This window comes from Lineus longissimus, chromosome 13 (genome assembly GCF_910592395.1).
Source record: "Lineus longissimus chromosome 13, tnLinLong1.2, whole genome shotgun sequence".
Classification (NCBI taxonomy): domain Eukaryota; kingdom Metazoa; phylum Nemertea; class Pilidiophora; order Heteronemertea; family Lineidae; genus Lineus; species Lineus longissimus.
This window is the reverse complement of record NC_088320.1, coordinates 13,016,064-13,030,397: the sequence shown is the minus strand read 5'-3', so window position 1 is coordinate 13,030,397 and position 14,334 is coordinate 13,016,064. Positions and strand designations below refer to the sequence as shown.

General features: G+C 40.0%; 1 protein-coding gene across 2 annotated transcripts; it reads left to right on the top strand.

Moving 5' to 3' along the window:
• The first annotated feature begins 759 nt into the window (after window positions 1–759).
• LOC135497915 (uncharacterized) lies at window positions 760–13,448 on the top strand. 2 transcript variants are annotated; one of them, XM_064787937.1, is made up of 6 exons: window positions 760–852; window positions 3,042–3,525; window positions 3,979–4,125; window positions 10,727–10,865; window positions 11,684–12,019; window positions 12,622–13,448. In XM_064787937.1, the coding sequence occupies exons 2-6, from the start codon at window positions 3,080–3,082 to the stop codon at window positions 12,856–12,858; spliced, it is 1,305 nt and encodes a 434-aa protein (XP_064644007.1). In that variant the 5' UTR covers window positions 760–852; window positions 3,042–3,079; the 3' UTR covers window positions 12,859–13,448. The 2 variants fall into 2 exon arrangements, with proteins under 2 accessions (XP_064644007.1, XP_064644008.1); XM_064787938.1 differs by lacking the exon at window positions 12,622–13,448 and adding an exon at window positions 12,426–12,519.
• The last annotated feature ends 886 nt before the right edge of the window (window positions 13,449–14,334 follow it).

Below are 14,334 nucleotides of genomic sequence, written 5' to 3'. Positions count from 1 at the left end.
GGTAATAGCCCGGGTAATCAGTAGACACTTAGCATCGTTTCATCAAACAGCAGGGTATTAAAGCAGACTAGAAGATCTTTAGTAATTCGCCAAATCTGCTGCATTTTGGTGGATAATAATATTGACACGTTCATTGTACATTTTTCATGCAATGCAATGGGATTGGAAATGAATCGATCGCTGCTTTGGAGATTGCTTCCTGATCGGCGTAATTTCCCTAATCGATATTTCTCAGGACAATGGAGGTGCACATGCTATACGCGTGTCATGATCAGGTATTAACACATGCGCCTCCGCAGTGACAGTAATGTGTAACCACAAGACAGTTTGTCGATATTTTTATTCCAAATTCAAAACAATATGTCGTATTGCATTTCAAGTCTTTGTTTGAAGAAATTCTTCCTACAACAAAGTAATTTCGAGGGGGTTTTAGCGCACTATTTCGGTAGCGTATTGAGAAACTGTTGTGTGATCAGGTTTACTGCGTTGGCTGGTGCATACGATGATTTGAAGCGAGGTGAGTTTGGCCCTTGAAAAGTTGTTATCGACTCAAAATGGGAATGAATATTCACTTTAGTGTTATTCAACATGGTTACATTACAGTAGACTCGAAAATCTTTAGTAAATCGCAACATTTGCCGCATTTTGTTCGGGCAATCTTGCCTCGTACATTGTGTACATTCATGCATGCTATAGACGTGTAATGGAAGCCAATTCGGGCAGAGAGATAATATTTGAATATCAACTCTGCTTTTGGAGATTACATATTAGTCTGTAGGGCACATTTTGTGGCATTGATCGGGGCGCTTGATCGGGGCATCCTGCAGTTGATTTATAAATAAATTATCACAGGTATGTACTATAGTATGGGATGTAAGCCGACATTGTGTGGCATTGCGTGTAACATGTTGGGTTGAGTTACCGCCATGCCGGTGGAGATGAGTTTATCTGCCTGTCCACGTAGGTCATCATCATGATTCATTGATTGATCAATATGACTAACGTTACACATGCATGCAGTGTGTATATTCAGCATGAGCATGGTCGGGCTGGCAGTGCATCACCATCAGTACATCGATGTACGTCGGTGTGGCGGGTGCGTTGCCCTTGCAGTACAATCATGAATGGGCCAGTTACGGGCACCCCCTTGTTGATAAACAAATTCTTGTCTCCAGGTAAACATTCAGTTTAAAGTACAGTCTTTGCTATGGACTCGGTGTCCCACATATGTCCTGGATGTACTTGGTCATGTTACCTGCTGGTCAATTTCAAACAGGCCTTGTGTCCAGGTAGGAAGTGAAATTCCACCATACCACGCATTGTACATGTTGTTACACTTTTACCTGAAGACCAGGTTGTGGGTGTAAACAAGGGTATGCCTGTAAGGGGTCCATTGAAAAGACATGACTGGCATTTCTTTTAGGTCAAGTGAAGTCAAGTCCTAGGCCGGAGGCCCTAAGGATGGCAACACTTTTTCGGACATTTTGAAAATGCACAACAGTATACGAAGCAGATTTTCGCAAAACACGACCTCACAAAAACACCCCATTTCGGACACAAGATCAAACTTTCTCGCACATAAATCATACTACTCTACACGATCTATGAACACAAAGCATCAGTATGCCACACAGATCTCCGACAAAATATTTCTTCTTCCCTCCGAATAATCTTGGGGAAAACCTCATTCTACATTATGGAGTGACATTTTGAAAGTTACAGATCGCGTCCCGATTTTTTGGATAAATGCCTACAGAGAGTCGGGAAGGTGTAAACTGCTGATGAAATTGCTGATGAAAATGCTGATGGCTAACTCTAAGTTTGGTGGCTTGACATTTCTTTCTTTTTTAATACTATGCAATCAAATTCTAGTATATTCTACTTTATAACCATTTAATGAGGTGGTAAATAGGAAAAGAGAAAAAAATATGTATGAAAGGGTGTTTTTGATCAAAGAGTAGACGGCATTTTTTTGAAGTTTTCGAGGTGCGCCGATCAGCTTTTAGACACTTCTTTTAGGTCGCATATCTCGCAGATTATCAACATATTTGTTCCAAATTTGATATTTCTAACAAGTCAAAGTCATATTCTTCTGCAAAATAACTTTTTATTGGAATGACAATGACAATATCATCGAGTTTCAGGCCAAAATAACTGGACCGCGCTCAGGCCCAAATATTTAGATTTTGGTGATCCAAGATGGCGGCTAAAGGCGATAGAGTAGCCATCAGCATTTTCTCATCAGCAAATTCATCAGCAGTTTACACCTTCCCCAGAGAGTCCATATTTTTTGTGTGTACCCTACTACCGCCGTTTGCATTCAACTATAAACATGATAAATGCATTGAACATTTGTCGTGCTTCTTTAGTCAACCAACCAAGAAGTTATCTTGAAATTTGGCACATTTTGGCTACATTCTTGCCGATAATTTCTTTCTTCCATATTTTTTTGCCCGGCATGCCCGGAAACTACATGTACAATGACCCAATGTAAAGATGGATATCTGACGACGTCATGAAAATTTTTCACGATCTTGCACGCATCCAATATCTTTTCAATATGGTTTCATTGAGAAAAGTTGTGAGAAACCGGTCTTGTGTTGATAATGTATTTCCCTAACAAGTCTTATGTTGCATTGATGCTTTACCAATCATGCCAATAGTACATGATTTTGTACCAAAGCTGTATTCAGGTTTTATTCTAAAAGTCGATTCAAGATAGGCAACTGAAGCCAACAACGAACTTTCGACATTACGCCATCCTCTGTAGTCTGTTAGGCACAAAACGAGCTATCTTAGTTTAATGCATGACGTCAAAATAATTTATTTTATAAACAATGGTACATGTACATGATGTATCCATCCATAGCTTTCAGATCCTTAGCATTGTACATGTAGTAATAGTATAGGTCATTGTAGGTCAAGAATCCACAGACATAAAATGAGACTTTTGAAATTGTGCTTGAAGAATGAAATAAGTTAGGAATTATGATAATTAATTCTTTTTACTCAGGACAGGCTTTTTTTATCTCACAATTTAGGTGTCGACAGGGATTTGTGTTGCCTCAGCACTGTGACCATGGCAGGCCTGAATGAGGGCTTAGAATCTGGAAGCAACTGGACAGATCAAGACTTAAACAAATTTGGAATTCAGTATCATATAACAGTCACAGAGCCTTCCGGCATTTTCGAGAAGGTCAAACCATACACAATCGGCACCCGGATCTCACTAAATGACCTTGCTGTCCAAAAGCTGACGGAGTACACTACTATGCTTCAGGAGAATTTCAATGATGCTTTCGTATTGGATGTCAACTCGTTTGAACTCATTGAAATGATTGATGCTTGTAACATGTGTAATGAGATGCGTGGTACATGTCGTGGCTCTGGAGATCTGAAGACCAAATATGCTGCGAGCGAAATAGAAGCAAAATGGAAAGAGATACACAAAAACGTTAGGCTGAATATTGCTGGGGCGAAGTCACAACTTCTGACCGCAAGATTAAAAGCTGTCAGTAAGTCTTGGTAAGTCATTTTTAGCCTTTCATGCCTTAATATATTTAATACAGTGGAACCCCAGTCGGCGACCACCTCACTGTCCTCAGTAACGCGACCACCCTGCGAACACGACCAAAATTCACCGGTCCCGAATGTTTTTCAGCTCTCTAATTCCCTAACTGGCCCTCGCTAACACGACCACCCCGGTACCCAGACCGCGACCACCAGCTTTGTCGGTCCCAAACTGCAAAGTAACCCCTCTAGTCTAACGCAACCACGAGGCCTAATTAATTGCTGTAATCAACCACAACTGCATCGTATCAATTGGCACCTTCTCGCAAATCCGTATTGATAATCAGCACCTCCAACCAGAGTGAACCAGACTAGGCGAACATTAGTCATAGTCTGATGGTTATTGTTTTAATAGTGGAATGAATCCTCAGCAGTTTAGTTGTGACTCTTCTTTTTCAATCTTTTCAGGGATCCCACCTTTGTTATGATTGACACCTTCCTGACCAAAGTGAATAAAGTCCTGAGAAAGGCATCACCCAGTAACTTAGAAGTTAATGAGGGGACATTCGTAGATCTTTTCCAGCATTTTGCTAGAATCTTTCTAGTTGAATTCATGTAAGTACGTGTAAATAATCGAACGTCCTAAGTCATATTTTCTGTGTTCACACTGAATGCGAATTGAAACTGAATTCCGTAGTGTGCTCTCGGGAATACGAATTGGTTAAACCGCTTTCAGAATGGTTGCTTCACACTGGGCCGAATACGCATTTAGATCGGTTTAAAATGCGCAACACTCAACCGTACAGTAATTCAGTGAACCACCAATGTACGTTTTAAAACCGTTTAGCGTGACATTCAGAAGATCTATTATGTCTTTGGTAAAGTAAAAACGACAAAAATGACATATCTTCATGATGAAAAATGTTTTCTTGAGAAGACATTACTTGTTGAACTGTGTTTTAGGCAGTTTAGGAGTAATTTTTTGGCGGCGAATTACACATTATAACCCCAACATCGAATCCAGGGTATCATCAACCTCATCGAGCAAGAAAATACCCTGGGAACAAGAATAACAAGTTTGGCTCGCAAAAATAACTTAAGACGAAGTACCCTGTGCCCATGCGCAATGAGATCTTGGCCACCAGGCACTGCCAGGGGGCCGAATGTGGATATCTAAAAAGTGTGATATCTCGCATATTAATGACTTGTTTTCGATAACACTTTTGTGGTAGGTACTCATAGCAAGGATACATCATATATCTGACAGTAGGAGAGAGGTTTCAAAATTGAAAACGTTTCAAAAATTGACAACCCATGTTAAAATTTTGAAACTGTTGCCAGGGCCACATATTGGTGCTAGTTTTGCCATTCTGAGAGTTGTTAAATTTGTAAACTCCATAGTTGTCAAATTTGAAAACGTTTCAAAATTTGACAACTCCTCAAAAATAATAAGATATTAAGATTCAAAAGGTGATTCTTCAAAAACAAGTAATTTTACACACACAGGAAGATTTTACTCCCATGGTTACTGACTAAATGGCAAGATGGGTCCTTAAAGAACACGATGAATTCACCATCTGGATCAGGCACCCAAAGAGTTAATGAGAAAAATTGAAGATTCAAACCCAACCTTGTTCCACAAGCGAAAGCCATTGAATGCTCTATTAAAAAAAATCGCCACGGTAGAAAAAAATTTCACGCGGCGAAAAGTTTCTGATAGTATTCTAGTTTGGTTTCCAATAGTCACCCAACCTCCTTTTCCAGCCTCCCCCAGCAATCTTCCTGGGAGAGGGGTACTTTTTTGGCATCCAGCCACTTCATAATATTGCCTTCCGTGTTCTAATCTGTATGTTATTTATTCCAAATCAATGTTATAAACTATGAACTCCCCATTTCTTTCTATTTTGATCATAAATGATTTACCTAGTCATGTTATAAATTTCATTTTTTGGCCAAAAGATGAGTGCTGATTTTTGGCATTTGCGCTGACTGCTGGATGAACTAGCACCAATAGATGGCTCTCAGGAGAGTTTGCAATTTTGACAACCAGTTTACAAAATTGCAAACGTTTCTAATTTTGAAACTTCTCTTCCACTGTCTGATGAGTTTTTAATTTGACCTACTTTTCAAGGTCGCAGAGGACAGAGTGGCGTAAATTGGCCATTTGAGTGTAACTATGGCACGTTTCTCTGCCAAAGCTATGAATTTGAAACTTGGTACATATAACCGTCTGTATCAGATAACCTCTGGTGCTGAATTTCGGTCCGATCTGTTTCTCAACTTGGCCACCAGGGGGCCAAATGTGGATATCAGAAAAGTGTTATATCTCACTCATCAATGACTTGTTTTCGATAAAACTTCTGTGGTAGGTACTCTAAAACGGGAAATTTTTGCGGCTGGTTATTTTCGCGGATTTGCATTAATTCCTTGAAATAATTTAATTTTACGCCGATTATTTTTGCTGATCAGACAGCATCTGTCAATAAACTCTATTTAAAATTCTTATTTTGCGGTTTTTATTTTGGCAGATTACAGACACCCGCAAAAATAGCAAAATTAAAAATACAGCGAAAATTTCCAGTTTTACAAACAAAAATATCATCAAACAAGCAGTAATAAGGATGTCACAATGAATTTGCAGACGACACCTGGAAAGAACAGGGGGGTCTTCCCATCTACCACTGACTACGAAAGTAGTATTCAATTGCAACCGCTTAAAGTGGCCTTAAACCGCTAATGATTCAGCCTATTCTTAGCATTTTCTCGGGCGGTGAAAATGACCCGTCTCACTTCCTATTCACAAGTCTCGCGCAGATTAGGTAGTTAACAGATCAGGCCTGCTTAACGTGTGTGGACCATTTGGTTCCATTCAATAACTTGCGTATGACTCAGTGATGCTTTGATACCTGATGTGGCTTATCATTAGTGTGCAAGGATCACTTTAACGAATTTGCATTAAATGATTTTCATGGATACTTGTACTTGTAGTGTCGCGTTAATACGTATTAACGCAGTCAATTGTGAGGCACTCTGGCAAAACCAGGCACTTCTCTCCAGATTTTGAAAATGAGTTATTGGTATGAGCTGTTTCTGCAGGAAATCATGTTTAAATTAAGGTATCATACTTGACTATCGGTTGACAAATAACTGAGATATGAATGATTGAGTTCACTGTTGTTCAAGGTTTTTAGTTACAATTATTTTGAGAAAACTTCATTTATAGGGAACTCATTCAGTAGGATAAGCATTAGAAGCTACACCTTATACATTGTTTAAATCACTTTAGGTGATGTCTAGACATGGTACACATGCTTTCAGAGGGTTCACAGGACTCATACAAATATTTTCCAAAAAGAAAAAAAAAAAAATTTTTTTTTTTTTTTACTTTTCCCCTTTTTCTCCCTTTTCTCTAAAAGCGAGAAACGCCTGGTTTTGCCAGAGCCCCTCACAATTTTCAGTGCAAATGCGCAAAAGGTAGTTTCTGTCTTGATGATCTTCTTGAAAGGGCGGGGGGCATTTGTCTGCATAAAGTCCTGAAAAACGACTACACATGATATATTGGCTATTCGCACTTGTTTTGACAAATCTAAATTCTTAGGCAGTCCTCATTTGAATGTCGGACACCATTTTTAGTTTATCATTTCTGTATAAAAAAAAGTCTAAGACTGGACGAAAGCCAGTAAAACTGTTGTGTGAGGGCGGGTAAATCTATATTGCGTGTCCTAAGTACGAACATTTCAAATCGAATCGAATGCGCATTGGGCCAAGTGTGGTGCAGCCGTTTTGAAAAGTGTACATACCCATTTTTAGCTCAGCTGACAAGCTGAGCTATTCATATGAGTAAATGGTAGAATGAATGTCCGTCTGTCTGTCTGTCTGTCTGTCTGTCTGTCTGTCCGTTAAACAGGCACGTTTCAAAACTATGGCGGATAGGCGATAGATTTTCCCTATAAGCCATTTAGACCCTTCAGGACTCCTGAATAGACCAAGTGTGGGTCCGGCAGGATTAACAGTTTGGCCACCAGGGGGCAAAAAGCCTAAATCACAAAACAATTTTTTGGCGCTTTATTCAAGCAGATAGAAGCTTGAAATAAAGTTGAAAAGGACCGCATGCATGTAGGTCTTGAAACTACTAAGAGTAGTTTTGATTGATACTACCAGTTGGCGTTACTGAGCCAAAATCTGTGTTGACCTAGTTTAAGCTTGATTTGAATTTCCCGCTCTTGTATGACTCTGAAGGTTGTGGGTTCCAATCCCACTTCGGGTCAATTTTTTTTTTTTAATTTTTACTTTTTTCACTTGTAAATACATTTTCTTTACTTTTTTGAATAATTTGGTGGGCGGCCATCTTGGTGTTTTTTTTTCTATTTTAAAGCCTTTGCTGTATCCAGAGTGACATGAATTTTATGGTTGGTGTACAATAAGTCTCCTTTACATGATATCACATGGGCTTTCTATTTGACCTACTTTTCAAGGTCAGCCTGGCTCAGGCACTTAGATTTGACTAATAAGTGGCATATTTGTCACCATTTAAAAGTCTTTTTACTTTGGTATGTTTGCCTGATATATTGACAAAACTGAGGTTGAAAGAGATCTATCGGGTACTTTCCATGTTCATATATTTCAGCTGAGCGCCAGGCCCTTGGGCCTCTTGTTAGTGATATTCGGGAGAGCACTCTCTGGAAAACCTTTCCAATTCGGATCCAGACATGCCAGAATGAACAGCATGAGACAGATACTGGCATCTGAACCTAGCTGGATGATACAGTGTTTGCCTCTGTGTAAATGTGGCAACAATGACAATTGACATGGAATTCTAGTAAAAAAAACATGAAAAGCAAGAGATTTTGCAACTGCGTAATTCGCGAAAATATCCTGCACGCAAAAATAGTATCTGTTTTTAAAACAGTACTGGGGCCAACCAGAATGCGCTAACTTGAAAATGCTAAGTAGACGAACCAATCAGTGACTGAGTCGGGAGACCTCTTGAACATGAGAATGACTTGCTTCTACTGCACTATCGCTTCCCCAGAGTGTAGTCATGTGGAAGAATGATACAGGTGCATACTGTAAAACTAGAAATTTTCGCGGTATTTTTCCTACAGCGCAGGTGTGGGCTTGACGTGACAGTGTATAGGAGTCATTGGATCACTTGATCACTTGATCACTTGATCATGGGACATTTCGCTTGTCCGATCGATAACTTAAGAACGACTGAATATTTTCGATTCATCTTTTGTGCATGTATGCTATGTCAGTAGACGTGGTTTCCTTTTGAAATCCGACCCGATCCGGTTCATGGTTTAGCAGCCAGGGGGCGCTTTGTGTAAAAACAAAATTTGCCATAGGTCCCTAGGTAAAGGTCGATTTTTCACCAAATTTTTATGGTAGGCTTTACTGGTGATACCACACTGTGTGACGTACAATTTTCTGATTTTATTGATTTTTCTGCCCTAAAGGTGGCGTGTCATGAAAAACTCGTATCGGGCGAAGTCCGATCGATAACTTAAGAACGACTGAATATTTTCGAGTCATCTTTTGTGCATGTATGCTGTGTCAGTAGACGTGGTTTCCTTTTGAAATCCGACCCGATCCGGTTCATGGTTTAGCAGCCAGGGGGCGCTTTGTGTAAAAACAAAATTTTCCATAGGTTCCTAGGTAAAGGTCGATTTTTCACCAAATTTTTATGGTAGGCTCTACTGGTGATACCACACTGTATGACGTACGATTTTCTGATTTTATTGATTTTTCTGCCCCATAGGTGGCGTGTCATGAAAAACTCGTCTTGTGCGACTTCCGATCGATAACTTAAGAACGACTGAATATTTTCGATTCATCTTTTGTGCATGTATGCTATGTCAGTAGACGTGGTTTCCTTTCGAAATCCGACCCGATCCGGTTCATGGTTTAGCGGCCAGGGGGCGCTTTGCGTAAAAACAATATTTGCCACAGGTTCCTAGGTAATGTCGGTTTTCCCCCAAATTTTTATGGTAGGCTTTACTGTTGATACCACACTATATGTCGTACGATTTTTCTGATTTTATTGATTTTTCTGTCCTATAGGTGGCGTGTCATGAAAAACTTGTATTGGGCGACGTCCAATCAATAACTCAAGAACGAAATCCAACGCTATCCGATTCATAGTTTAGCCACTAAGGGGCACTTTCTGAAAAAACAAATTTTGCCATAAGTCCCTAGGTAAAGGTCGGTGTTTCACCAAATTTTTATGGTAGGCATTACTGGTGATACCACATGATATACCGTACATTGTCTTGATTTTATCAATTTTTCTGTCCAATAGGTGGTATGACATGAAAAACATTTATTGACCACAATCCGACTGATAATTTAAGAACGCCTCAATATTTCCTTTTCATATTGTAGTTTTAAGTGCTCTGTCAACAGTCTGTGTTGGTGTAAGTTACAAAGTTACCTTCCGAAATTCCCCCGCCCCAATGCATGGTTCAGCCTCCAGGAGGCATTGTGATGGAACAAAATCTGCCATTACTCTCTCAGTTAAGGTCGGTTCCTCACCAAATTTTCATTGTAGCCTTTATTGATGATAATACATGATGATATGTTGGATTTCTTCATTTTCCTACCTAAAAGTGGTGTTAGGCCAATTTCAGCAGGGCTTTGTTTGAGTGTAATCTACGAACCATCCTAAGTTCTCGTAATCCCCAATCACAAAGAACAAATACCCTCACAGCCCGCACTTCACCTTTGCCCATGGCGCTGTGGGTTAGTGCAATGTCTGTGCTTGTTCATTTTGCTATATTTGCGGGTGTCTGTGATCCGCAAAAATAAAAACCGCAAAATAGGAATTTTAGATAGAGATTATTGAAAGATGTTGTCTGATCCGCAAAAATAAGAAGCGTAAAATTTAATTATTTCAATGAATTTTTGCAAATCCGCGAAAATAACCAGCCGCAAAAATTTCCCGTTTTACAGTAGTGCATACCTTCTGTAAATTACAACATGTGGTTAATGGAAAGACATATTTTGTGCTCAGAAGATTAGAGAAATTGTTGTGATGAAGTCATGCCTGTGTTGGCATTTTATTCCAGTCTGTCTATATGGTTTTGCAGTATAACTATTATTTATTCGGTAGAATATTGAATGACGGTGTATGTAAAGTTTTTATAATGTGTCTAATGATTGTAAAATGCTTTCTGAGTGACCATCCCCTCTTCCTTTTCTTTTAAATCCACTGCAGTCCAGCCATGGTAAAGCGGAGTTTGATGATGGGTGGAATGGAGGTAACATCCATTAATGATCTCCGCTATGATTATGAAGATCATGAATCTTATGACAGGTGTGAGGATGCCCCAACAATAGTTGTCACAGTTGCGGAGGTATGTGAACATTTATCATCCATGATCACAAAGCTAAGTGCACACAGGCGACAAAATGACACTGACAGCAAAACTGAGAGCATTTGTTTTCAGTTGTTTGTTTTGCATTTTTGTAGTGTTTGTTTCGATCACCCGCACACGGGAGACAAAATGTCATGGTCACGTCACAGGTCACATCAAAAACAAGGGGTAACCATTGGTTGCGCGTGATCCGTCACACCCGCGCATTGACCTGGCTTGGTAATGGTATCACATGACGCTGATTGCTTCATGATTAGCTGATGTCAACGACGATGACGCAAAAATGTTTTACGTTGCGTTGCAGTCACCCCAAAACGGGGGGGGGGGGGGGGGGGCGACGTTTTGATGAAAAACATTTTGACAAGGTCAAAAATGAATTGCATGTTTAAGAAAACATTTGTTTTTGAAACAGTTTTCGAAAAGCATTTGTTTTTGTTGCCCGCAGACGGGCAACATCATTTTGTCGCCCGTGTGCGCTTAGCTTTAGTGGCATAATTAGCTGAGATTTTTATGGTGCAAACTAAGAATGTGACATCTAATCTGAGATTCTTTGTTGTTCATTAGTCCTACTTTTCATAGTCATGGAGGTCGAAATAAAGTGCGTCATGAAGTAACGCAAGCTCTGTTATTGTCTTGGCTCTACAGGTGAGCATATGGTCCAAAAGGACAATTTCCCTTCCTTCAGACATGTTTGAATAGGGAAGGCACCTACCCTCCCTGTTTCTTATCTGACTACTCTTTTAGTCAGAGATGTTTTTTAAAGTAAAAGCATCTTAGGTTATAAAATCATTTTTCAGGTGAAAAAAGGAGCAAAAAGGAAGAAACTTCACTGTCGAAAGAGAAAGCAACGCATTTCAAAGGTACAAAGAACCGAAGGAAGAGATAATGTTGGAGGAGCTAATGCTGCTGCTGCTGCTGATGATGATGAGTATGATGATGATATTGATAATGATGAGGATGGTGATACTGGCGACAGAAACCCCTCAGATATTATTGATGACGATAGGGTTGAGTTCAGCAGCAGACTACGTGGACAGCTCGGAATCGAACTGCTAGCAGACATTGATCGTTCCTGTTTAAAAGAGGTTAACAACAAGCGCATGATCCTTGGCCTGACCGTTGAGGCAACGTGGGTAGGTTTCATCCTATTTTCATAAGACAGCTGAACGCGAGAGCAGGGCAACAGCGGTGGCGATGCTGATACCTTTGAAGCGACTTAGTTGTTCCTCCTGTCAAGGTTATTACACCAAGGTTTGAAAAAAGGCCTTGCCATTGTTTGCAGGGCCTTGAATATTGAGGTATCATGATATCTAATCTACATCACGTGCCGTGAATGTCCGTCCGTTCATGCCAAAAAAGTGTGGGAAAAGTATCTTACTATTTCATGTTCTGACAGATTATGGTGTTGGTGAGGGATTGGGATGAAGTACTACCATATCTGAGTAATTGCTAAGTTGAATGAGCATAAAAAGTATTTCTTTTATCGGATAATTCATCCTTCAGGTTGCTTTTGCATAGATATTTGTTCGACTTATGCAGGAATTATGCTCTGACTGCACACTGGTTCTGCAACTCCTGCTGCGAAATAACTGAACTGGCTGCAGATAACTGATGGTGGGTCATTTCTGACCTGAACTGTAAACTGAAGGTGGGTCATTTCGACTTTGCCCTTGATTACTTAGTATGTGTCTCGCATTTAGAAAATTGCCAATTTGCATTTCTCGTTTTTTTTCAGGTGAGATTGACCTGTATGGAGTTGAATGATGTTGCTGCCTTCAGAGAGGTGCAGAAAAAGCCTCCACGAGAAGATGCTCCTCATATTGCCACTATCTATTATACCAGAGCATATGATATGCTTGCAAGAAGTGATCGTAGTGTGTTGATATATATCATGCGGTACTTGCTGTTCCTATCAAATGACACTGCTGAGTCCCACTTGCCCAAGCTTTTGCATGGATTTTTAAGGGATTAGGGAGCATTTTAAGGGAGGTACCAAATTGGTTTTTGCTCTGTGTAAAATCCATTTGGCGGGCCAGGCAATCATCTTTTTTGATTTTTGCTTTCTTCACAATGATCCTTCCTAAGGTCACTACGCTCTTTTAACTGTGCTCCCTTCACCCTTTACATTTAGATTAGGGATTCCAGATCTGTTGGATATGAAACTTGTTCGAATAACCAGTTTCATGATTTCACACCATCACCACTGAAGTCAATTTGAAAGGCTTCTGCCTCTTAACTTTTAGAAAGTTATGGAAATCCTACTTTGGAGGTGGAAGGCTGAACACATGAACACACAATAGAAAAGGCAGAAATTTAGTGTCACAGTGTATAGAGTGGAGCCTTCTGAATTTCCCCTTCGGGGATTAGGACCTTGATCTACTTATTGCAGGGGAGGAAAGAGCCTGGTTGAGTGATTGGATACATTAGTGGGGCAAGATGTTCAGTAATTCGAGAACCATTTGTCAGACATACACAAAGTTTTGTAGCAGGATGTTAGGAAAGGGCCGGTTATGACCTTTCATTTCTGGCTAGAGCGGAGGTAAATTATGCTGGTTAACATTTTAGTGCGTCTTAAGCTGTGTTCACACTAGAGCTTTAAAACGATATAGGAACGTTCCAGCGAGTTATAACGATATGTAGCTATTGATACACAAGGCCTACAACGATTGAAAATACTCGGGGCTAAATCGCCAATTTAAGCGTTTTCCTCCCACAGTTCTGGTTTAATTGATGTAAGTCCCAACAGTGTAGCACTGTAATACAGGTAGAACCCTAACCGCCAGGCTTACGCAACTGATCATGTACAGCCCTTTCATGGCATTGGCAACTTGAGTACTGTTATGTTTATTGAAAATCACTGGTGCCAGGATGTATCGCTCATAACTGCCCTATTGATATAACAATGCCGGTATGAATGGTTATCCCCGAGTTTTAAAATGATACAGGGCAGTGTGAATAGTATAGGAGCGTTTTTACCGTTGGGTGAGGGAGCATTTTGAATGATTTAATGGAAAACGGCTTTAGTGTGAACACGGCTTTAAAGTCCCATGATGGTTCAGCCTCTGGGTACTTTCGTACATGTTCGTGTATGGTAAGTATTCACAAATTGTTCATTCATATTGTCATTCCACGGGCACTAAGGATTTTCACTTTATGATGTTTGATCATGTGCAGCAAATGTATGGCTTAAAAATGATATGATCTCCTTATATATTAGCTTGTAAATAAATCACCCATTTGTAAAAAAAAAGTGTCCCTGCTTCTTAGGTGGCAGCACTGTCCTCTGCAGACAGGTACAAGTGTAGCATGTGGAAAGTTGTGATCTCTCTTTAGGGACTGGACAGTACCGTAACTCAGTTCATGAAAAACTTCTCCATTCCAGTACATGTATATGTACAATTTAGCCAATGCTAGAGCAACTCCAGGAGAACATTTCACCGCCAACCAA